The sequence below is a fragment of the Poecilia reticulata genome, linkage group LG1, assembly GCF_000633615.1.
Source record: "Poecilia reticulata strain Guanapo linkage group LG1, Guppy_female_1.0+MT, whole genome shotgun sequence".
Classification (NCBI taxonomy): domain Eukaryota; kingdom Metazoa; phylum Chordata; class Actinopteri; order Cyprinodontiformes; family Poeciliidae; genus Poecilia; species Poecilia reticulata.
In genome coordinates, this window is record NC_024331.1 from 26,448,598 (window position 1) to 26,475,107 (window position 26,510).

Here is a 26,510-nt window from a genome sequence, read left to right on the forward strand (position 1 = left end):
AACTAACTAAGAGGTGTAATAATATAATTTGAGGAAGAAAAAGTAACAAAGGTTCTTACATTCATGTCGCAGAAGGAGCCCAGGATGTTGCTTTCATGAGCAGATATGTCCTGGAAATAATAATAAAAAAGAAAAAACAAGAATGGCAACAGCAGGTTAATAAAACATGAATGGCAAATACCAAAAATTATCTTAAAAACTCCTTTACGTGACCTGGGCGATACTGCCGAAAAATGATGGTACATTAAACGTTTTAAGTACCTTAATAGCAATATTACAGAAGATTTTTTTTTTATTTATTTGGTCAAACAAATGTGTAACTACAAAACAATTTATAAGCAGTCACCAGAAGAAAAACATTTTTTAAATATAAATGCACACAAATCACAATACGCTTAGAGCATCAAAGAAAATACAGTATTTTTCGGACTATAAGCCGCTACTTTTTTCCCACGCTTTGAACATAGTGAGTTGTTCAAGATATTTTTTTATTTAAGAACTCAAACAATATGCGCAAAACTAAGAATCTCTTCCTTTTAGGATTAAAGGGATTTAAATCTGCATTTTCATTTTCCTTTTAAAAATGCTCAGCACCAAAATATATGAAACATAAAAAACCTGCAAAAAGTAAAAGCCTGTGCTGACTTCCTAATGATCAGAAAATGTGTTTAATTTGAAGCAATGACTGTGTCAGTGTTTGGTGTTTTCATGTTGAGTTTTTTTAAGGAAAACATGGTAAAATTAAGCTACATTACAAAATACATTCAGTGTTCATCTGGAGAGGCCAAATTAAAAGCAAAATGCTCACTAACTCCTTTAACGTTTTCTTCCCACACTTTGACGCTTGGTTTGGGTTAGTTACATGTAAACTGAAGAATATCAGGGATTAAATCCCAACACGCTTTGTGTTTAGGATTTGTTCTCACCTCTATGGTGGGGTGCGTGTTATGTTTGTAGGCCGTGTAGAGAGGGAACTGGATCTGAAAAATCTTGGCCGCACACAGCAGCAGTTTCTCTTTCTCCTCTGTGGTCCAAGAGCTGAAGGGATCCAGGTTGTCGCCTCCGCCTCCAGCAGAGTTCTCCCCATTCCCAGACTCGCTGCCACCCTCCAGAGGTCCCAGCGGGTTCGCTTGGGCTCCATCTGGCCGGGTTTTGTCCTGCTCGTGGCTCTGAGTCTTCTTCTGGTTTGGGTCGGGTGTGTTGGCGTCCTCTTCAGCAGAGTCCCTTTCCACATTGACGGGTTCGTCCTCGCCGGGGGAGGCCGGCTGGGGGAGCGAGCCGGGTGCAGACTCGCCGGCGGCCCAGTCGGGCCTGCCCTCTTCGGTCCCAGCCCCTTTGTGCGTGAGGTTCTGGGCGCTGCAAAGCTGGTTTCTCAGGCTGTTGATCTGAGTGATGACCAGGTTTATGAGGGCGTAGACCAGCTGATTAAAAACCTCCAAGTGCTTGTACTCCTTGAAGCAGCACAGACATTGCCTGGAAACAACACAGAAGAAGAAGAAAAGCACAAAAGAATTATTTTTTCATTTTGACTGGTACCAGGATGGCCAGAAAGTAATCCAATTCATCTTCACTCTTTTAGAGCACTAAAATTTAGCTGTTTAATATAAAAAAGTGTTTGCAAATGAAGTCAGAGAACAACATACAAGGAAACAATCTTCCAGCTGTGGAGACACTGGAACAGTCGTTTGTTATTAAACTAATCTTATTTTTGCATGATTGTGGATATGAATATCCGGTTGGTTCTTATTTTGGTTTTTTGGTTGGACCTTGAGTCTGAAATAAAGATTTTATCTATCCATCTATCAAAGATGCCCGATTGCAGCTACAGTTAGTGATGCTGGGCATTTTCATCAATCTCAGTATAAATATACAAACTGCACACTTCTCAGATTTTTTTTAACAGGCATATTTTTAGGAAACACTGCATGTCTTTAAAAGTTAACAGACATGCAGAGCAATGGGGGAGGTCACTCAAATGAACAGGAAGTGCTTTTATTTTGATAAGCAGAATGTGTCTGTTACACGGGATTTGCTCCTATTTATAACATTTATTCTATTTAGAGAAAACATCCTAAAAAAATACATTCTTTTCACTTTTTTGTTCCTTTTTTCATGTTAGTCTCCCTGCAGAATCGATGGGATTCATCCAGCTGGAAGAAGACTGACCTCTGAGACCAGGAGCTGATGTAGCCCAGCACTCGCAATGCATGTTCCTTCTTCAGCTGGAAGCCTCCTTCACTGCCGTCTGCATCAGATACTGAGGAAGAAACACAAACCACAACTGAATGGAAAACCTTAAAAAAAACAAAACACTTGTTTTAGTTTTTTTTTTTTTTACTTTCAATGAAAACACCCCAAAACAAAATAAAAATAAAGCTTGCTGTCCTCCCAAGAGTCACATAAATGTAAACATTATATTCAGTTTTTTTTAACCATCTACATGCTGCAGTGCCAATAAAAGAAAAACGCCATAGACAGAGCAGTGTGCAGCGTGTTATGACAGCATCACTTTTATTAAAAAGTGAAATTTTTAATAAATAAAATATTTTTACCCATTACACAGAAATACTGCTGCAAGGCTCCAAAACGGATTATATCAGTGAGGACAGAGATCTAAAATAATTAAAAATAACACTGGGTTAGGAAAAATATTTTTGGAAATATTTTGCACAGCTAAATCCAAAGATAAGATCCATCTTTCTAAATCAGGTCAGGTTTTTATTCTAATCTGATTTAGAGAAATCCGATCTTCCGACTAAATTGATGACATTTTTGTGACATTATCAGTTCCATATGTGAGAACAAGTCATGCATTTTGATGCTCGTGTTGCTTCCGTAATTCAGGAAGTTGACATGACTGTGAAAAAACAATGTGATTTTTGGATTCAGCTCATCAAAGTTACCCTAAAACAGTTGAAAAAAAAACCCAGACAGTTTTTTGGCTGTTGACCAGTGTGACATATTTACAAAATGTTTGTTGACTTGAGTTGCTAAATATCGACATCAGAAGGTCAAAGACAGAGTACAAGATTGAAAAACGACCCTAACACTGTGATTTCTGCATCATTACTCATTCTAAATATTATTATAACCCAAATCTAATTTAAACTTTTATACAACTTTTCCCCTGATCCGTCCGCTGTGTCTCTTGGCCGTTTTGCTCACCAATGTTCTCTAAACATCCGAGTCCTTCACAGAACAGATAAAATCTCTTACTAATGTCACTTCCAGGCATCCCTTTCTTCTGCCAGATGTGGAGATTTTTAGATAACGTTCAACATTTTTTCCTTACAGCCCAGAAATCTTTGACCTGCATCTAATGCACTACCCTGTTTAGAGTAGTGAGCTGTAAATTTGGTTAAACTTAACAGGCAGAGGGGAATAACTTCACGACAACATCTGCTGCAAACTCATTTTTAGCTGTTATTATTAGGCCAGTCAGAATAACTAACTTAGCTGGACGATAAATTGTCCCAGGAGTTATTGCAATAAATGATAACTAACGGTAGTGGCATAACTGTGCAAGAACACATGCTCAAAGATTAACAAACTTTAAATGAAAATGTAACACTGCAACTGGAAGACATCTTTGAATATATAAATTAAATGAACAAAAACAATAAATAACATGAATTAATAAATCTCTCTAAACAAAACTGTCCTTAAAAAAAAACGGATTAGTTGAGACCAAAACACCAGACTGAAAACTTTTATCGCCCCGTTTTTGGTAGAAAGAGAAAAACAATAAATCACACATAAATAAACATTTGAGCTCATTTTAATTCATCATGCATTTAATTGATTTATTGGTTATTGCGACAGGCCTAATTGTAATAAATACATAGATGAAAACGTGAACTCTTTGTTCATCTTTATACGTTCTTGTCCATCAAAAAAAAAAAAAAATAATATATATATATATATATATATATATATATCGGTAACACTTTATTTGAAGGGGGTGAATAAGACTGACATGACACTGTCATATACATGACATAACACCTGTCATGAACATGAATAAGCCTTTATGAACATTTATGACTGTTGTCATAAAGCGTCATTCGGTAAATTATGACACTTTTAATACAAAGTTGACATTATTCAAAATGTCTTTGTTATGACAACTTGACATTAACCAATAAATCATTACTGATATAAATTTGTCAGAAAAGTATTACTGATTGCACTTTAAAAATTAGGTAACTTTATGTTAGTAAAGGTAAAGTTTAAACAGTAACAATTTATTGGTTAATGTCAAGTTGTCATAACAAAGACATTTTGAATAATGTCAACTTTGTATTAAAAGTGTCATAATTTACAGAATGACGCTTTATGACAACAGTCATAAATATTCATGAAGGCTTATTCATGTTCATGACATGTTATGTCATGTTTATGACAGTATCATGTCAGTCTTATTCAGCCCCCTTCAAATAAAGTTTTATCTAAAAATCCAGCTCTAGTCATACCAAAGGCTTTTAATGGCAGCAGAGTGGCTTGCTTCTCATATTACAGTCATTGTTCTGGCCTCCATGCAGCGCCACAAAGCTCCCACCCATCCTGACGGAGTCAAGTGACCTCCCTGAATCATCGTCCTCAATTTGCCACCAAAGTCTCCCAACGTGAAACAGAACCAGCAGGGCTCGGCCCGGCACTCTGGTCCCACAGGCGGGATCGTTTCCAGCTCCAAGTGAGAAGAGAAGCTCGTCGTACGGACCGCGACACATGCTGCTCAGGAATTTCAAGCCCTCCATGAGGAGTTCCCGGAGCGGGCTGACAGGTGTTGCACGGAGTGGAGGGATACACACAGAAATTACAGATCTCAATAAAGGCATCTTAAATATTCACATCCTGAGATGTTTAAGTGTTAGTGAAACCACAGTAGATGCCGTTCAGCTGGAATGTATTTAGTCTAGGACAATTAATTCTGCTCATTTTTCACTTAAGCTTTTTTTTTTTAAGTAACATTAGACAAGGTTTCCCCCAGAAAACTCGCCAAGCCTGGTGGTTGGGTGGCAGGACAGTCATTCATCCAGCTGCCAGTCGTGTTTTTGAGTTAAAAAATGTTTAAAGTTCACAGGAAATTTGATCACTAGATAATTATGTGCTACTGAAAGATTGGAGGATTAATATCTGAACACCAACTATAAAGTCTTAAAAAACGCAAACATTTTAAAAAGACTTAAATAAACAGAGCACAATGCTTAGCCTGGTGGGGGCACAAGTAAAGCCTGGTGGCCTGCCAGGCTGGGGGAAAACTTGCTGGAAATACATTAAAAGATGCAAATAAACAGAATCCTTTTTAAATTACACATTTTATTGGCTGAAATGAAATAAAACGGCATTCTTTAAGCCTGAAACACACTTCTGACGTCAACATTTGAAAAGTTCAGCCCTTTCTGCTTGACTTATCAATACAGTGTAGGGCTGATCCGTTTTTTTGTTTTTTTTTGGATTACCTATTAATAATTGGAAATAAAAAGTTTATTAATACACGATGTAATTTTATAAAAACTATTGAAACCATGTGAAGCTATTTGTGAATGTTGTTTGTTCATCAGATTTAAAGGCAAACTTAAAAACATCCGTAAAATGTAATGTACAAAGAAAAAAATTATAAAATTAATTAAAATGTTTTAACATATTCTAATTTTTAGCTATTTAATTAATTAATCAAGATAAATGCATCAGAGTCTTGGCCCTAGACAAGTTCATTGAGCATGAACAGTTTTCCAAGACTTGTTTCCCTGAAGTAATTATATGTTTTTGTCCAAATGTTGTGAAACATTGGACATGAAAAACCAATACTGCAATAAAAAAATGCAATTAAAAAGTACTGGAACTTTTTAATTGTTTCTACCTCGTTTCAGGTAGAAAAGAAACATCCAAACAGTTTGCACTGATAAAAATTGGCTCCATTTGCCAGTGAAGAATGTTCTGACGTCATCTTCAAACTGCACGTTGAAAACGGGGGAAAAAAGATTAAGACAGAAAAAGCCTCAACTCTCTGCATGGATGTCTTTAAGGAATGATTTGTGAAAAGCTTCGGGAGCAAATTAAACCTCATTTTAGTGACATTTCTGGAGTTGGAATAAATTTTGAGGTCAACAATGAAAATGTTTTTTATCTTTTCTATCAATGAAAAAAACTGACGGAGCTTTTTATTGGTCACAATTAGAGATGCACCGATCCACTTTTTCACTTCTGATACCGATATGTTGGCTTTAGAATCGGCCGATACCGATCCAATACAGGAAAACAGAGCTGAATTGACTTAAAAGGTTACTTTCTTTTTTTTACCTAAATACACCAAATTGGTCAAACATTTAAAAACAACTTTAATTCGTTAAGTCAGTGCAACTGGGAGTAAAACAGTCGATGTAAAACAAATAAATAAAACTGATAAAAACAATCGGTTGACTATGTTGATCAAACGTGTATAAATAAAAACTGCAACAAATCTTTTAAATAGTTCAGAAAGTGCAATTAGGAATTATAAATATGTAAAATAATAAACATTACACCGCTCAGAGCTCAAAGCATAGAATTAGACTGAATAGATCTGCCCTTATGGATCAGGCACGTCTAGATAACCGATTTAGATATTTTCCAACATTGTTGCCAATAGAGATTGATATCAGAGTGATTCATCTCTAATCAAGATGAAAACATAAAATCTGGCGAACGACACACATATTTATGCACAATGTTAAAGTGATGTATATTCGTCATGTGTACTACATCCACATTGTGAATCCTGAACGTATGAGTGCAAATAAAGCACATTCAACTTCTGCTCCAGCTTCTTGAACCACAAAGAGTCCTGAATAAGTCAGAACAAACTCAAGCAAGATTTAGAAATACAGCAGCTGCACTGCTTACACGCCCTCTCTAACCCATTCATTTCACAAAATCAACTAAACCGATTCAAGAGAAGTGATTTGTAAACCAGAACCTGCTCATTTTTTAGCAGAAATCCAGTTTAGTTTTGTGCTCTGACACAGAAAGCCTGATTGGCTCATGTGAGGCGCCAAGTGAGAAAAGTTTCACTTTTATTTCACGTTAAAGCTGGATTTACATCTCCAAAGCTTTGTGTTAGCATTGTTTACAGACTGTGAGAGTAAATCCATCAGATTATCTCTCACTTAAACACACTGATGTATGAAAGCTGGTTCCAATGAAACGGATATTAATCACAATATTTATGCAGGTTACTTAGATTGGCGGTTGTGAAGTTGGGAAGTGACAGTCACATGCAAATCTTCATAAAACAATCCTGCATGTTGTTAAACTGGATTCTCCTGCTCCATTTCTCACAAACGCATGCTGCTGCTGCTGCTGCTGCAGACCTAAGGTCACAGGTCACCTTCAGACACAGCATATGGAGCTGCCAGTCTTGTTGACAGAGCGGTCGCAGCTGACGGCACCCCACTTTGAAACAACCTCCGTTCTGTTGCTCCAGTTATTTTACGCCGTTTCTCCGTGTGATGTAGTAAAATCTGCTGTTTAATAAGCCGAAACATTCAGAGGAGATTTGCATTTACAGACCAACAAGGTGGCAAAGAGTCAATCAGTACTGATGTGAATCTTTTGTTCCATCCTGACTAATAATACAGAACGAACTGGGGCTGCAGCTACAATTAACCATCTTAGAAATTGATTATTTTATGTATGAATGCAAGATGTGGATTTTCTGTTCGGCTTGTTTTGGTTGAATATTAATTGAAATGAATAGAAATTAAATACAGCTGACTGAATATGTCATTTTGGGTAAAATAGAAAGAAATTTTTTTGACTTGATCAGTCAAAAAAGTGAAACATGTGACCCATTTACAGAGCCCTTAGTCCTCAACTCGGCAGTCGCGGGTTTGAGTCCCGGCCCAATGACCTTTGGCAGATGTCTTCCCTTTCTCTCTCTCAACCCGATTTCCTGTCTGGCTGTCAAATAAAGGCCACTAGACCCAACAAAACCTTTAAAAGCTAAAAACAAAGTCTACCACACCCTCTACTAATACCTATAAACCATTGTATATTTTTTGTTTGTAAACTCTACACCGGTTTACAGCCTAATATAACCACCAAAATAAAACAGAGTAAAAGCCAAGTTTCTATCTAAGCTCCAAAAACTACTTAACAGATAATCTGAAGTTGAAATAAGCTCAGATTTGCCTTCTGCAGGTTAGAAACAGCAGCTCTGACTGTTATCAGTGTCTTTGTGGAACAATAACTCTCACTGCATGCAGTCAGAAACACACAAAATCAACTACTATTCTAAAAATATTATCTGCTCAGCATTAAATGAACTAATTCAGTGCATGAAAGGCACAATAAACACAACGACACTGCTTAACAGTGTACATTAATTACATAGTATTTTCAAATATCCAGATATTTATTGATGCTCTATACTATTAGTTTTAGAGATAAGCAAACATTAATCAATCAGCATTTATCACAATTCTTATGATACTAGCAAGAATTGCTCAATATTCGACAATGTTGTAACTGACATATTGCAGAGTGAATATTTATTTCCTCTCCTGTTAGTGCCTCCATCACTCCGTGACATTTAGCATTTTTAGCAACATCATCTGTGTGTAGAGTGAACATCCACTGCTGTGAAACTATGTTCAACAGGCTAAATGCTACATCAGCATGCAAAACTCAACTATATACCTGGAATATATTAGCCCAGATGTGTTACAATCCAAACAGTCCTTTGCTATATGAATATCACTCTCTCTCTCTCTCTCACACACACACACACACACACACACACACACACACACACACACACACACACACACACACACACACACACACACACACACACACACACACACACACACACACACACACACACACGTAGAGGCATTTAAATGAATCTTTCCGCCGACACACCTGAATATAAAAGCTGAATTACCTCCTTGGTTTGTCAGCAATTTTGCAAGAACCATTCATTTGAGTCTGGTGTGTTGGAACAGGAAAGTGTCAAAAATCACTTTTATTGTATTATTCACTATGGTTTATAAAGAATATTTAAAAATGTGCTGGTTCATTTGTAACTCCAAACTTGAAACTACTGTGTTTACTTACTTATTTATTATAATGCAGCTGCAACTTTATTATCTCCTCTGTAACACTTAAGAGCTGGTGCAATCATCACAATATACAAGAGTATAACATCACAGTAGCAAAGAACTGCTTTGATGTAATAATGGGTAAATCATTGTACTGTAAGTGTCATGTCTGCAAATAATATATTTCTCTGTTCCCTGCATTTGATGCCCTGTTACAGAGAGTGTTGGGGACATTCTGATGACTGAAAAGAAAGAAAACAACCATAAAAATATGGAAAATCCAAATTGCAATTGAAATACTCAGCGATAGAAACAGAATTTACCTAGACAGAAAACTTTTTTAAACTGATTTGAATATGGAAATGAACTTTCTGGTAAGTAAGATCAACTGGAATGTGTGTATAATTGAACTGAAATCACCTTTTTGCAAAGTGCCTAGAGATGACTTGTTATGAATTGTTGCTATATAAATTAACTGAACTAAATTCTCCATAGTCAGGTTTAATAAACAGGAGCCTCTGGGAGAACATTTCCCTAAATCACTACCAGCAGACACAATAGCCTCCATCACAGACAGGAAAATCCCAAAATGTCAACCAGTTCATGATATGAACCGGTTTCCAAAACCATTATGCAAGTTAAAAAAATGGCTGATGATACCTAAAGCGCAAAAACCGGGTAGTTACATGTCAGCATTAAAAGGTATTATGTATTCATGACTTAAATTAACATTAGCCAGATCTGGGATGGGATAAACTAACAAAGTTGTCCCAAAAAAACAAAGGTATAACGGTCAAGAAATAAAACTATAATATAAAAGAAGAACTAAGTAAACATTTTTGTGCAAATTACAGAGGATTACCGACGTGTTTATGACTAAAGTCTGCGCCTTATTGCAGCCGTTAAATTTCTTGGCTAGCTTAGTCGCCGTTAGCTCCAAGAACATTTCACGGACTCTCCGAAACAAACGCAAGCAATGTTTGTTTACGTCTGATTGTCAGTAGCTGTTGGTGCAATAACATTTTATAAAGATCTAATGCCGTTCCGAACAACAACCTCATCAGTCCGTAAAACAATGGGTGGCAGCGGAGTGGACAGCTAGCAGACTGACCTGACAAACACATCAAACAAAGTCAGCCTGCTCGCTAGCTCAAGCTGCTAACTCAGCTTGCTAACTCGTAAATCCGTCCTCTAACAATATTTATATCACTTAAATTCACCTTTGTTCGTAGGGGACAACAACACTGAAGTGTTTACTATAATGTCACACACATGGTGATTCCAGAGTATTTACGAGCTTGTTTTTTAGGGTGGTGTTTGACAGACAGGCCCCAAACTAACTGCAATTTTGGAAGGAAGAAAGGCTTCAAGGTATTCATAGCAAACCGAGACAGACCGATGTGAAAACACGAGTGTCAGCCACTATAAAATATGTCCACAGGATGACACAACACTGAGGTCGATGTGGTTAATATGCATGCATAGGAAGGCAAGCTAATCGAGAAAACAAAGTTATATTTAGCTAGCCACCATGCTAACAATGCTAATATCATCCAGCTAGTTCAGTCAGCAAAATACAAACAAAATGATTCCTACTTACATTCATTTAAAACCTCCACCAGCTCGGCGCAGTTTTCACACATTGTTCATGAAGAGGGCAACTGACTGTGCTTACTCAAACCATTGCACTGAAAACTGTTGTTAGTTGTTTTGGAGATAAAAAAAAAAAAGAGGCCCAGTGCAGGGAGTGATTGGTGAAGGTTACTCCACTCAATGAAATCAAACAGCGGGGCGGAGGACGTGCTTTGCATCCGAGTGAAGATGATGAACACCGAAAAGGTAAGAGGCACTGAAAGGTAGAAACCGACACAGTCACCAATCTGAGCGTTAGTTGGGAGAAGACTCTGCAGCCATGTTGAAAAAGGAGGGGAGGGGGGTCGATACAGCATGTAGGAAGTTCGGGAGTTTCCGTGCTATCTTCGTCGGTTCGTTTTTGGTTCGGCGGTCTCGCGATATTTCTTAAACTTAACCGTTCTTTGTCAGGCGATCTCAAGGACATCGTTGGTATATTTTTCCTAATTTTTTATTAACTTTATTTTAAAAAAGGGTTTTAAATTAAAAAAAAAAAAAAGTTTTTTCCTCATATTTAATCAACTTCATTTATGAGCAAACAAAAATATCCAATTCAAATAAAAATATATAAACTACAGTACACAAGAAATCAATTGAATGGGGGTATATATGTTTGGTTCTCATTGACCCAAATATACAAAAAGAAAACTTAATTTGTCTTTTGTAAAATTCTGCAATGTTAAAACTTGATCAAGCTGCTTTTTATTGTAATCTCAAGGCACTGGATGGTTCAAAAATACATTATAATTTGAAGAATGGGCATACAGTTGTTTTGTAAAAATAGCCAACTTTATATTGTACTTGGAAAGGTTTACAAACAGGATGATCTGCACACAACCTTCAGTTACACCCAGTAGCAGAAGCAGAGCTCCAACCCGTTTAAGGACAAAAAAGCAAGAAACAAAAAATAAAAATAATCACACCGACAAAAAAACAAGGAAGGACTGAGCTATCCTTGAGCATCACATTCATTCTATTCAGTGCACAAAGCACTTTTGAAACCAAGCAATCTTTCACATTAACAAGGCAAATGTTTTAACATTATATTTTACATATTAACAAAGAGCAGGAGTTGAATCTATCGAGTTGAGGGATTAAAACTAACCTTTAATTTTTGAAACTTCAAGCAGATGTAAAAGAACCGTGTTGCCAATCAAAGCTTTAATAACAGATTAACAGAAGATGGCATGTTACACACAAAAACCTTTGTATAAAATAAGATGGTAAAGGAAAAAGAAAAACATACCAAAACTGACGGCGATTCTCATTTACATATAAACATTGATTTGGTCGACAAACAACCGAGTGCCAGGGTTCTTCCTATCGGCCCAAATTCTCTTTCCAAACAATTTCAAATACTTCAAAACACTTGAAAAGAAAATCATTCATGAAGAAGCATCCTCGCGCCTCTGAGCTTGTTCTTTTTACGCTGCAGGTGAATTAGTCGCACATTTCCTCTGGCAGCTCATGGGGGTTCAGAATGCCAGGCACAGACATCTGCAGCTTGTGTTTCTCCTCCTGGGCTTGGCGAAGAGCCGATTCCCGCTCCTCCAGGAACAGGTCCGTCGTGTCCTCACCAGCAAACTCCTGTTGGACCACCAGAGACGAAGATGATCAGAACCGCTCAAATCCAGCTGCTAGATCTGAAGAGCAGGCTACTGGAATCCAGTACATTATTTTATTTTGCTGGATTTTAGTTATAACTTGCCACTAGATAACTATATTAATAGTGTTTTGCTTCTAAAGAGTACAATATCAGACTATTTAGCATATTTCAGTAGATAATCTAAACCCAAAAAGAATTGGTCTGAAACTGGTTTTGAGTTAGTTATAATGCTGATGGAATTTATAGTCGTTTTCATTTTCACACATTCAACTAAACAGAAATCCACTACATTTAACGCTTTTAGTTTAGTATTCCAGAGCTACGATTTAGGTTTTAATGCATCAAAAAAAACATAAAATGTACAGAGTTTGGCTTTAAAACTGTAAAGCTTTTAATAAAATCTATATGCAAAACTGAACCTAAAAAGTGAATAAGTCAAACATATATTGTGACAGATGGATTAATAATAGAACATATTGTCTCAATTTTCAATAATTTCACTGAATGATCCAGAACCGCTCGGCATTCTGGGAGATGTAGGCAGAGGAAAAGCTTCATCTGCTCCACCTCTCAACCATAATCTTAAAAGTATTTTTGACACTTTAAGAAAATCATATTTGTGTAGACTAAAAGGTACACACAGTTTTATTTTACCCATTTATCTTTGAATTTATTTAGCTTTTGTTTTTTTTCTTGCTTTATTTAGTCTACTTTGTAGATTTTAAGACCTTAATACTAATATTATCAATGTCTGCGGTTATTTTTTAACTTTATTATAGTCACTATGTTAAATATCCTCTATGTAATGTTTGAAATAATAATAAAAAAGTTAAGCAAAGTTGGTGGAATCAACTACCTTGCTGACTCTGGTTACCTAGCAACCTGCTGAGTGTGGTTACCTAGCAACTACCGAGTCACCTTCACAGCAGCAGTTTAATATTTCTCCACTGCTTAAAACTAAAAAGATATCTGGGTAAAGTGACAGGATAAAATGATTTTGACGGCTCAAGAGGAAATTGTGGCTAAGTAATCACATTAAACCCCAATAAAATATATATATATTTTTTTAGCTTTAACAAGAGAGAAAAAACTAACAAAAAATGTTCCAAGGGTATAAATACTTTTGCCAGACGCAGCTTTCACTGACCTTGATCTGCACAAGGAAGTCCCTTAGGTGCTCCTTGAAGGCTGGGATGTCCTGGTTCAGGCTGAACAGACCGGTTACAAACACCTTCACCTGGGCACTGCACACACAACATTTCATCAGGTTCAAGTGGAAAAACATTTCCAAAAGGAACAAAACAACAAGTTTATCTGACATTTTATCCAAGTAAATCTACTAAAAACTATCCTATCACAGTAAAGAATGCATTCAGCGGTGCAGTCCATCAAGAATTAGAAAAGAGAACTTTTTTATTTCCAATACTTGTATCAAAAGCCAAACTTTTATGTTAACTTGAAAGAAAGAAAAAAGATAATTTAACAGAAAATGTGAGCAATACAAGAGATTTATGATGACTTGAAAAGCACAGTCAATTCAAAAGAGTAATTAGAGCAGGGGTGGGCAACTCCAGGCCTGGAGGGCCGGTCTCCTGCAACTTTTAGATGTATCTCTACTTCAACACACCTGGGTCAAATAATGAGGTCGTTAGCAGGACTCTGGAGAACCTGACTGCACTGAGGTTATTGGATTCATGTGTGTTGGACCAGGGAGACATCTAAGAGTTGCAGGACACCGGCCCTCGAGGACCAAGTTTGCCCACCTCTGAATTAGAGTCAGGCGTCACAAATTACAAATCATTAGATGTACTGAAGCTTACATAGTCCACTAGGGAACATGGGAAATATTTATTTTCCCACGTAAAAGTATCATTACTAATCCATTCATGTGACATCTTGAATACTGAAAGTCTTTCTGCTACAATATAAAGTTTGTGTATGGTTTTTACATGTCCTAATATCTTGTTTGTGACATATCTGAAGTTTTTCATCTTTTTTTTTTTATACAAACACACATTGAAGTGTAAAAAGACAGAAGCAAAACAAACAGACCAAACATGAACTTCTCTCTCTCCTCTAAGACATAAACTTTCTGTAAGAAAGAAAAACATGCATCCAAACTATTTGGACTATTTGAGTTGTTTTCCAGGGTGAAACATTGTAGTTGACCAGTCAACCATTTTTCTGCATCAAAAAGGTGAGAACGCTTTAACACGTTTTCATTGAGGCTCTTTAAAATATAACAGATCTGGATACATCAAGAGCCCACTGCACTGAACCCCATTGAAAACCTCCTGGTTTTTCCAAACACTGACTTCTGAACTTAAGTTAAAACATTAGTGTTGTTGTTTCTAAATGAATATGAACATGTTTTATTTGCATTATTTGAGGTCTGAAAGCTCTGCATCTTTGTTATTTTGACCATTTCTCATTTGCTTGGAATTACATGTCAGTAGTTCGTAGAATAAAAGAACAATGTTCATTTTACTCAAACATGAACCTGGAGAAAGAGAAACTCAATTTTAAGTGGTCTCAATTTTTTCTAGACCTGTATGTGCAATTCTAAATTGACATTTGTCATCACTGTGACTGTATACAAAACAAACTTAAGGTGAATTTTCCAATTTATTGCTATAGAATGCAGAAGAAAAAAAATATCCATCATCATGTCGCCTAATTGATTCCAGAAGAGCTGGTACCTTCTGAATGAAAATATAATTTAATTTCCTTTTCCCAGTCTAACCGTGTTTATTTCACATCCTAATGGTCAGACACCAACCAGCATGTGCAGCAGAGTTGTGATTATTTGGTTCCTTACTCTTGTAAATGAGGGAAGGCCATCTTGAGCAGGTTGGCGATGTATTCCTGAACATGCAGCTGGTTGTTGGTGGGGTTGGTGGTGCTCAGAGCAACACTGACTTTTCCTTCTTCCACCAAGTTAAACATGTAGGCCAAGATGGTGGCATGCATGGTCAGACCTACAGACAGAAAGAAGCAGCTCATCAGTTATAGAAATACAAATGAAAACATGTCATCTTATCCTGAGTGAACCGGGTAATAGGTTTATACAAGTAATCAAATCTTAATGAGGAAAACTTTCGATTGACAACCATCAGAAAGCGTAGCAACATACGTCAAGGTCAGCCTCGTTTACCTGCAGTGTGTGACGTATCAGTGACCACAGAAAAGATGTGCTGTAAGATATCACAGAAGTAGGTCTGGTAGAAGCTCTGTGCTGCTGCCTCTTCTGCAGAAACGTTCTGCAGGAGCGTGTAGAGGATCTGCAGGCCTGGAGGCCATCAAACAAACAAACAAAGCTTTAACAGCAGACATTCATCTGAGAACAACAAAAATCCAACACTAAAAATGACAACTGCAGGTTGTCATTTCTGTAAATCATCATTTACAGATGAATATGACAGAATAATAAACAGAAAAGCAATAACCGAGATGGGTTATCGTTAAGTCGTCTGCAGTTTATTTCAGGGGTATCCAAAGCAGAGGAGGTGTTTTTTTTCCTTGGGACTAATTTTCTGTGACCTCTGACTGCAACTCAAATAAATGGATCCAACCTGTTCAGGTGGTTGATCCAGATGGAGATTTTTATTTTTAATTAGGGCAAAATTATTGAGGTCAAGTCAAAATCTCCTCACAAAAACGTTAAGGTAAAACATCAAGTACTTGTTTTAGTAAATAGGACCAGATTTACATAGTGACTTAATCAAAAACAGATTTTGGTGCATCAAAACAATTTACCAAGCAAACTTTTTTTTTTTTTTTTTTTTTTACAATTCAAGTACGCAAAAACCGCTGGCGTTTAAGCCAAAAAAAATAAAGACTGCATTTTATTGATTACAACATTGCACTTTTACTTTATCGTTATGCAGGTTATAAAAAAAAAAAAGTGATTCCAGTGTGTTTAATTTTTATAAACAGTTTGGACACCCCCGTTTCATTCAGCTCTAGTTTATGTGGCAGCTAAAGTTAATCCAGCGGATTCCACAGCCAACATGTGTCTCGGCCTGTTGTAATATTATAATCAATTGCCTGATAAATTAAAACGAACCCAATAATTTTCATTTTTTCCTCTTTTCTACTAAGAACTGAATGACAAGTCTTCACTCTGGTGTTTTGCTTTCAAATAGCTCTCATTTCGAACAACAGTTATGTTTACAGAGACTTTATAAATAATTGTATTTGTTTTTATTTAGTTTGGATATCTAATATGTTTTAGTGTTAAATATCCATTCAAATTTTAAAGTTTATTGATCTTTGAGACTGTGTTATTGCATTATCATGCCTTTACCATTATACTACTTGAAAATGGTCTCAAAACGACAATTTTATCATCTATCTCAACATTTGGGAGAATTTATCGTCCAGGATAATTCATTGCGACAGGCCTACCTGTGTCAGCCACGTTCCTCATGGTGTGCTTGAAAGCCCAGATGATGGAGTCCAGAATCAGTTTGAACTGGGCTGGAGCAATGGCCAGAAAGGCGGGGAAGCACTGGGAGGTGGCAGCTTGGAGCAGGTAGAAGAAATGAGTTCGGTGCTCCGGGAATTCTTCAAAGTCCTGAGAGCAAAGGAGAAAACCAGAGCAGAGCAGAGGTCAGCACAGCTTCAAGCAGCACTGAGCTCAGAGCATTAATCCTCTGCAGACCTTGTTGATCATGTTTAAAGTGCACTCAAAGACTGCATCGAAGATCTTCGGGATCTCGCTGGTGATGTGAACTCCCAACTTGTTGACTATAGTTGCCATGGTGCTGAGGACTTCAGGCTCTCTTGCAGCCGGGACGTTCCTCTGGTAATCGATGAGCACGGCCTCCAGCAGGGGGGGCACAAAGTTCTCTCCCACCTTAACCACAGACCAACAAACATCTTTACTGTTTTCAGTTCAATTCCTGATTCATCTATTTATGTATAACACTTGTCTATTTTACTGTGAAATATTGCATTATTTCAATCTTTCAGATTAAACAGAGTAAATAATCTGTTACTGATTTGTATTGCAACTTAAAGAGAAGCGCAGGTGAAATGTCGTCAGGGAGAAAACCAAAAAAAAAAAAGTCTTAAAACCTCATTTAAACACTGCGGGACAGATACAGAACTCCCAGAATGCATTGCAGGGTGACATTCAGGGCTGTTCCCCATTATAACCAAAACCAGAATACAGGAGACTTGCAAGATATGAATATTTCCAATAGAAGAAAACATTTCTTCCCAAGAATAGAAATGTATTTTAGCTTTTTAAGAAACCATTTACATCCTAAATGGGCAGAAGTTTAAATTTTCAATGAAGCTAAAGATATCTGCTTTGACTTTAAGTCCCACATGGGTTTTAGAAGTAACTTCTATATGAAAATATAATCAAATAAATCAAGAATAACTCCATAGCTAACAGCTCTACATGCAAACTTTTGGTACCTGTGTAAAGATAAGACACCAAAATATGTTTATCCAGTATAAGCACTGTTATAACCGTTACCATGTCTGGTTTATTAGTGATAAAGCACTTTTAACAAACCTTTAGCAAATCTCATCAGGTGTGTTTAAATGGCTGTAAAACCAGAAGCATTTGTGTCAAACCAATTTGGAGGGTTTTTTAAACAACAAAACAGGTCCATCTTGTTTAAAATCGTAGTTTTCTAAATACATAAAATTTACATTTTGTAGGGTTTTTACACTATTTTTTGTTGTTAAAATAGTTTTGGTTTTCCAATAGGCTCCGTGTTCTTAGACAGAAACAAAATGTTGGGTTCAACATTTAGAACAAAGCCTCTCTCTATAAACTGTGTTGTAAGAAAGGAAAAAAAAACTGATAAAAAAAAACAAAGGGCAGCCTCACCATCTGAGGGTCACTGGAGCGACTGACCCAGCCTGAAATCAGCTTGAGCGTCTCCCTCTTTACTGTCCTCATGCTCCTTATCAACGGCTGCTTTGTCACCATCTCGCCTACACAGATGTGAGAAAAACAAACAGTTTGAATGAATCACCATTATCAAATATAAATACCAAAAATATGAGAACAAAGGTTAGTCAGCTGACCATTGGTCTGGACGGCCGAGGAAATGTTTTCACTCAGACATTTGTAGACGTTGAGCATGTCCAGATAGATTCGACCCAGCTGGACGACAAAGGGATGTCCGACAGCTTTACAGGCCCGGACGTTGGTCTTCAAGATGCTGCCGAGCTGGCGCACCGTCTCTGCATCCTTCAGAATGTCCACATTCTGCAGCAGAATCCAGATTTTAGACGCAGCACACACTGTGACACAGAACCCTTAATAAAAGCAATTTCCTGATGTTGTCCTCACCTTGGTGGCTTGCTGGATTATGCTGTCCCAAACCTGGTTCGGGAGCAGCATGTACTTCTCTATCAGAAGCTCCTGAACCGCCTGGTCCGTCTGAGCGCCGATCATGTAACCCACAGCCTCATAAAACGTGTGAACCTGCAGACAACGCAAAGGACGGTTTAGCTCGATGTTCCTGTATGTTTTTAGTCACACTGATGGTGTAAAATACTTTAGACTGACCTGCTGAGGCTGCAGGTCGCAGATGATTGTGTTGATGTTGCTGAGGATCTCGTCGATGAAGGGCATCACCTCGCCCACCTGCACCTGAACAAAATGGCGGCGGCACTTCTGAGCGATCTTGATGAACGTGTCACAAGCCATATCCTGGACGCCATCATGAGTCTCTGCAGCGAGAGAGTAAAAAAAAAAAATTATTCAAATGTTAAATCACGCAGATGCAACAATGTTCTCTTCATGCTTTAAAGGGATCCACAATTAGTCGCAACAGTAAGATTATTCAAAAAACGTTTAAATATGTATAAACACTGTAGGCTGCTTAGTTTTTATAAATATTTTTAAAAATAAGTAAATTTGTACTTGTTAAGCACTTTAAATTGCTGAAATACTGAAATACAATACAATACTGAAATACAAGGCAACGCAGAAATGATGAGGGGGAATAAAGATGAAGACCAAACTGAGGAAGAAAAGAGATTCAACCAAAGAAGCTGCTGTTTGTGTGGCTGCTGCTTGGAAACGCTAATCCCACAGGAAGCTCCAGTTTCTAACTCGAGCCGTTTAAAGTTAGAATCAGGATCAAAATATTTTCTCAAACATATTAGAACGAAGAATTACAAAGGCTTAACGATGCTACAATGTCACTTAAAAATATTCATTTATAATCTTTCCAATTGTTTTGATTTTTGTTAGCTCATGCTAATGGCATTAGCTCATGCTAATACATTAAAGCAGTAGATCACAAGCTGATCACGTCTTGTTTATCACGGCACATAAAAACTTTGACATTTTGCAGGCCTCCGCCTTCACAACCTTGACTTCTTTTTTTGTTTATAAGCCCTAGTCCACTATAATCTCATCATCGGCCCAGCATGCATTGCACAGGTGAAAGAAAAAATTGGCGACCTCCATTTTTTGGTGGTGAAAAATAAAGATCTACACATTTTTTTTAAGTATTATGAGTCTTTACGCATCACAAACAATAACTTTTAGGTTAATAGGAAAATCACATCTTATTTAAGCCAGCATGATCATGGATGCTTTTAAAATCTAACAATAAATATACAGATTGGTATGAAACGCCATTTTGACTCACCGTGCATGAACTCAAACAGCTTGTTGACGACAGTCTTGAGGAACTTCCAGTGAGCTCGCAGGAAACGGGGATACTGACCCACGATGTACATGATGTTTGACGCTATTATAGCCTTATTATCTTTACCCCTTTTCTGCTCACATAAGCCAAGCAGGTCCTGCACAGAGTTACAAATACTGTCAACAACTGGTGACAACATTATGTAGTTACTACTAAACAGAGTTTCTTCCCTGCATCCCACCTTAATGACAGTGACCAGGAACCTCTTTTCGTCCTCCTCATGCATCGCCCCGCTTATAGAGCCGATGGCCCAGCAGAGCATGTTCAGGTTCCTCCATGACCACTCGGTGCCGTTCACCTGGTTGTGGAGCTTCTCTGTCATGATTCGCTCAGTGTCTGCGTAGTCCAGATGTGTCAGATATACTGCAGGGGTTCAGACACAGGGAGAAATAAATACAACAGCAACACGGTGTGACAGGATGCAGACTTGATTCAAGGTTTCTGCAGGTTTCAGCAATTGAGGCTTTTTTAAGACCTTTTTTAAGTCACTGTGAATGAAATTTATGACTGAAAAAATTATAAATGTGAAACATTAAAAATTAGTTTATTTTTTGATGACAGACATTTCAAGGCCTTAATTTAAGACTTAAACCATGGACACTCTAATTCTGCACACATATTTTGTTGTAAATATAATAAAACTCAGCAGCCCTAAGTGACGGTGAAAAAATATGGCAGCAACAAACAAAAAAAAATCAAAAAGGCACTTTCTTGCATACTAGAAAGTGTAGATATGTAGATAGCTACAATAACACGGCTAAGATGAAAAGCAGCAACACAGTTTTGACCAACAAATGTCTAACTACTCACCAAGAGTTTCTCTCATGTTCTTGTACAAATTGATGGCGTCTGTGTCCTTCATGAACTCTCTGACCACCTCGCCCTGGTCATTCTCCACCACCAGCACCTCCTCTGGTTTGGCCATGCGGCTCACCATCAGCAAACGCACCTGCAGGAGGAAACGGACCGACGTCAGCAATCTGTGACCACCTTCGACTCATTCAAGAGGCTCAATGAGCTGTTTAATACATGCATCTGTACAACAAATGCATGTATAAAATAGGATTTAATGCTTCTCAAACATGATTTGTCGTCAGAGTAATAAGATTAAGCTCACCTGGGACAGCACAGGCAGGTAGAGATGTCTTCGAGGAGGAACGTCAGACAGCAGAGGAGTACTTGAGGTGGAGAACGGGCTTTCTCTGTACAGTTCTGCTGCCAAGTGGTTCCAGTACTCAAGGCAGATCTTAAAGATCTCCGTCTCCTCCACCTCCGACACCAACAGCATGTAGTGCAGGGCCTGGAGAACAGAAAGAGTTTGAGGAAGAAATTAACAGAGATTTAATCTTTAATCTCTTTGGATAGTCAAGCAGCAAAAACAAAAAGCCTTTGTAGGGTTTGCTGGCATTTATTTTTTCTAAGTATGGCTGCACAATATGTGTAAACATTACAATCAGGTAAAATATGCCAGTTTTCTTCTTACTCTGTGTGAATTTTAGCATTTTTGTCATGTCATTTATATCCGCTGTGAGCTTTTAGCATAAACATTACAACATAAGAAACTCTTAACATATATTTCCCAACAACTACTGCCCTCCAAACAGTCCTTTGCGATATGAATAATGTGCATACTGATATTGTAAAGATATATTTGTAATATATTGTGCAGCCCTAGTTTTAGTTTTATCCACTGGGGAAATGCGTTGCTTTGGTTCAGGTAACAAAATCTGGAGCAAAAGAGCAACAAAACTTAAAAAAATAAAGAAATAAAAACTGTAGTCTGAAGGTTAGTCTCCATGTAGCTGAGGGAGATTTCTCTTAACCACAATATAGCAAAACGAATGTGAATCGTACCCTTGAGCTAAAAACATATTTTAATTATGTTTTTAATTCAAATAAAACCAGGGGGAGGGAGATGAAAAAATCTAGTTTCTTTTAAGAACAGAGAGGGTTCGGCGTTTCTACCTCCATGAGCGTCTCACGCAGGTTGGGTCGTTTCTCGATCAGCTGCCCGTGTTCTTTGAGGAACGTGCAGAGAAACAGACTCAGGTTCTGGATGAAATTCTGCTCGTCGTCTTTTCCGTTGGCATACGCCACTTTGATGTTAGTATTCAGCGGCAGCATCTGGGCAAGCAAAGAAACCGGGTTTCACTTTGGTTGTAAAACAACCAATCAGTGAACTGCAACATGGTAAAACTGGCGCTAACCTGTTTGAGCTGGCTCATGGTGAGGGTGAACAGGTTGACAAACTGCTCTTCGTACTGATTGACGCTCACTCCAGCAATCTCCGTCAGACATTTCAGCGTCACGTTGCGAAACATGGGAACGTTCAGGAACTGAAGGAGCAACGAAGGAAAAGGTCAAACTGAGACACATCATCTGACCAGGGGAACGTTGAATTTCCTCATTCTTGTTTGCTTGTTTACCTTGTAGACCAGAGTACTGATGAGTTTGGTCTCAAATATGTATCCTAAAGGAATCCAATTTAAAAAACGCAGGAGAGTCTCCAGAGTGGCGTGGACCAGAGGTGCATTTTGGGAGTTTTCCTTCACAGAAAAACAACAGAGGAACAATCAGTGATTATTCTGAAAAAAACTAAAATAAAAATACTGAGAAGTCTCCAGACTTTTGAGTCTTACCATTACAAACTGGCACAGCTGGAATATTTGAGAAAACTCGTTGCACATGCTAAAAAATGAGAGGAAAAAGCATCATTAGTGACAGTAGGATTAATAAGATAAAGACTTGACCTTGCAATCAATAATACTGATGTTATCCAAACAATAGTTTAATAAGTAATCAGCCAAAATTTGACAATACAATTTAATCTTTAAGACTATAAATGACTAAACACAATAAATGACTCTACAAAATTCAACGAGGATTATTGATTAAATAAACATGCAGATTGACATTTTGTCGTTATCTATTAGACGAACTGCAGGTTTTTGAAATGCAGTTTTCAAGCCTAAGCATTTTTTCATCTTTTTTTTCTGAACCAATTAGTTAAAGTCTTTAAAGGACTCCCCGCTTTAAATGATTTTAATCAGTAACCTGTCTTTGAGGTGTTTGGCCTTCACTTGTGTCATCTGGCCACTGGAGAAGTCGAACACTTCTTCACTGAGGAGCTTCAGGATGATCATGTTGTTCTGACAGAGGCTCTCGCTGGTCCGACTGGCACCAACAATATCGCTGATGAAGGTGGGCCAGTGTTTGGGCCATTCTTGTTTCAAGATCTAAATAGACCAAAACAAAGAGTCGACGGCCATCAATATTCTACGCTTGTCAGTTAGCGTGTCTGTCCATAGATTTGAAATGATTACCTGCACGAGAATCATGTTGAGCTTTGAAATATACACCCCTTCTTTCTGCAAAACAAATATCAAAATTGCAGAATTAATAATGAGAGAAAGACTGACATGTTTTGTGTGTGAAAGTTAAAGATTTCACTATGACAACAACTTTACCTCCATGTTTGCAGGGTCAGAGGAAGTCTTGATAATCAACCCAACAACATACTTTTTGATTCCTGGAAAAGTCACATTTTATTAGCAGATGCTCACCAAACAAATGCAGACATGACTTGTGTTGGAGATCTAAACAAACACCAGAGGTGGTCAAGCCCCTTATGCAACACCAGAAGTAAAATTTACCTTCACACTGATTTCTTGGAAGAATCTTCCAGCGTGTTTTGATGACCGCCTCCAGAATCTGCAGTGCATAGTACTGAGGAAAACAGAGATAGGACTTTAAACCAGGTCTAAAACCATGAGATCCAGTGAACAAAGGAAGTAACACAAAGCAGATTTTCATTATCTAAAATGCTCAGAAAGTAAAATCTGCACACAATTTCCACCTTTTGTTTTTTTTCCCCCCTTTTACAATGAATAGATAATCTTGAGCCATTGTTATGAAATACAAAGAACTGAGGAAATCAGGCTCTTGAAGGGCACATTCCACAAAACCAACAAACATAAAAATGCAGATATAAACCAGTAAAACACTGAAATTAGCATGGAAAGAGTACTGGAGAATAGCCTTCCATTTTAACACCAGACAGGAAAAAAATTAAACATATTATTGTAAATATCCCCTTTACAAAATCCAAATATGTTAAGTTCATACTTTAGTCTTCATATTTTGAGAGAATTCCAGAATGGTATCAACCCTCGTCCACGCATCAGGATGGTCCTTCAGGTTTGTTAGCACTTCTTGAGCCACTCTTTGCTACACAAAACAAAAAAAAATGATTAATATTAGATCAGAAATGCAGTAATCAGCTCTGGTTGTTTAATTACCACATCAAATTCTGTGAAAAAAAAAAGTATTGTCCAAGTCTGCATAAGAACCTTGTTATTCCTCCCACACAAAGGTAACGCTGACAGAAGAAAATGTCCCTCACCTGATTACCGATGTCATGGTACATAGAGTTGACAACACTGTCCAACAGGTTGATGTCCAGTTTCTGATTGAAGTCCAGCAGTTGTCTGGCTGGATGATCGGCCAACATGGTCATTTCAGCTGGCATAGAGCTTCCTGTGGCGTTTAGGAAAATCTAGTTTAGATAAAGACTGGCAAAACCTCAACTTCATAGTGCCATAAGACAAATCATAATACATGTATCTATATTTACAAGCAGAATTTAGAATAAAATGTGTATGTGTATATATATAAAACTTGGAGGAGGAGGAAGAGATCAACTCAATATTCCTTCTCAAGTCTTAAAAAGACATGTTGCAATCCAAAAACAAACACAATGAAGTGTAAGAGAGACGAAAAGGTAAATGTTGTAGCACTTTGTGGGTTGAGTGCCTAAAGTAGCGATATTTGACAGTCAAATGATTAAATGGCCTAATGGGAAACGACGCCCCCGTCTGGCAGCACAGGAACACAGAAAAGTGTCTACGATAACCCGAAGCATAGACGTGCTTTATAGAATAAAAATAGTTTAACCAGGAAAAAGGTTCGCTTAAACTCTAGCCGCATTTCTTTGACTTTTCTATTTATCGCAGCATAACAAGAAATAAGTCAAAAAGTTTTATTATGAAACTCGGGGATGCTAATATTAGCCCACGCGAACTTAACTATTTAGCTGGACGATGCTCGGGATTTACTTACCTGGTATGTGCAGTCCACTTGTCGTAAATCTTGTGTAATGTTACTGAATGATCTTGTAGCTGGAGCCCGGAATGCTAAGCGCCTTAATACGTTGAAAAGTATGTAGCGTTATCTCATTGCAACCACTGATGCTACACTGCAGCTAGCACTTGCTAGCTAAAGGCTAACGCTAGCTTCCGTAGATGACAAAAAGCAACCAACGCCTAACTAAAAATGGCTTTCCGCAGTATCCTTCGACTTACTTTAAAACTACCAGTAGAGCACAATCTTTCTTTTCCTCAGTCACTATGAAGAAGAAGCCTCTTTTCAGCTATCGGCAACTACATCCGACTGTAACAGCTAATACCCCTGCTAATGGAAAAGTCATTGATGATTTAGGTCTGCTGGCTAATAAATCGTTGAGCTAAGCTAACATCAACAATTTCACGGAGTCACAGTTGGAGCGATATTCCGAGTCATAATCACGAAGTGAAATAGTCTAATTTTATTTCTTTTCCAATTTGCACATTGTACGACAGCAGAGATGTTTTAGGTCGTGGAAAAGTGCTCTTCCTCTAAGCTCATGCTTCCAACTGCAGACCGGTTAGAACCGGTTGAGACCGGGCTATTCATTCTCGGTCTTTCGGCCCACCGCGCGCCGCGTAAAATTTGGATCATGCTCCCGCCCACTAACCACCCGATTGGTTTCTTTGCTATTAACGTCACACTGTGCGTCACACGGGGCGGAGTTGTTCATCTGTCGCTCGTAAATTCTTTATATGGTGCGACATGAGCAAGAGCTTGCCAAGAAGCGGAGATTTGCTAGTGCACTGCTCTACATGTGATACATTTAAATTTAAAAAACTATTAGGAAACCATCAACTTCAGAGTTAAATTTAGTATTTTTTAAGATACTAAATATTAATCTTATGTTATGTATGAGACTTTATGTTGCTTTAGTTTTCAAAACTGTTTTATGTTGTTAAATCTACAACTGGGGGCATGCACTGCAAATTAGCTAAGGTTATAAATGTTACACCGTTTTTGTTTTACCCGACACTTGTCCCCATTCAAATAAGCAACAAAGAAAATAAGAAAGATGTGACAAAAAGTATGACTGACTAATCTGACAAATTTTTCATAATTCTGCAATCTGCTGCTTCGTAGCAAAGTTTACCTTCCTTAGGAACTACGAAAGTGACATATTTTAACTTTGCATAACAGTTCATTAGGAGTGTGTGTTAATAATTGCTTGTCCTTTGTGTCTCAGTCTCAAACTGGTGACATGCTCACCTCTTGCTCAATAACTACGACCCAAAAAACCTGCAAGCATAAGACTCTACAGATGGATGGGTGGATTGTTTTTGCAAGGTATAATTCTCAAGGTGTGGGCAAAACATATGA

At 37.7% G+C, this 26,510-nt stretch overlaps 2 protein-coding genes across 3 annotated transcripts in view; both read right to left on the reverse strand.

Annotated features, from left to right (window-relative positions):
- The window catches only part of usp34 (ubiquitin specific peptidase 34), a 65,726-nt gene extending 54,680 nt beyond the window's left edge, over window positions 1-11,046 (reverse strand). Inside the window, exons 1-4 of one of the 2 annotated variants that reach the window (XM_008418049.2) lie at window positions 10,684-11,046; window positions 2,167-2,257; window positions 927-1,473; window positions 60-110 (exon numbers count right to left, since the gene is read on the reverse strand). In XM_008418049.2, the coding sequence (XP_008416271.1) occupies window positions 60-110; window positions 927-1,473; window positions 2,167-2,257; window positions 10,684-10,726 (732 nt within the window). In that variant the 5' untranslated portion in view covers window positions 10,727-11,046. The remainder of the gene's footprint in view (window positions 1-59; window positions 111-926; window positions 1,474-2,166; window positions 2,258-10,683) is intronic. The other variant, XM_017306118.1, reaches the window with a different exon arrangement.
- Window positions 11,047-11,400: 354 nt separating this feature from the next.
- xpo1a (exportin 1 (CRM1 homolog, yeast) a) lies at window positions 11,401-25,799 on the reverse strand. The gene is made up of 25 exons (XM_008418059.2): window positions 25,128-25,799; window positions 24,412-24,545; window positions 24,135-24,236; window positions 23,663-23,735; window positions 23,477-23,538; window positions 23,333-23,377; window positions 23,064-23,245; window positions 22,649-22,697; window positions 22,436-22,555; window positions 22,217-22,345; window positions 21,975-22,133; window positions 21,127-21,309; window positions 20,820-20,958; window positions 20,191-20,372; window positions 19,950-20,106; window positions 18,857-19,020; window positions 18,638-18,772; window positions 18,370-18,553; window positions 18,170-18,276; window positions 16,985-17,179; window positions 16,729-16,897; window positions 15,476-15,610; window positions 15,140-15,299; window positions 13,469-13,565; window positions 11,401-12,302 (listed from the first exon to the last, which is right to left on the reverse strand). Exons 2-25 carry the CDS (start codon window positions 24,535-24,537, stop codon window positions 12,156-12,158), a joined length of 3,201 nt encoding a protein of 1,066 aa, XP_008416281.1. The 5' UTR covers window positions 24,538-24,545; window positions 25,128-25,799; the 3' UTR covers window positions 11,401-12,155.
- Window positions 25,800-26,510: the final 711 nt, after the last annotated feature.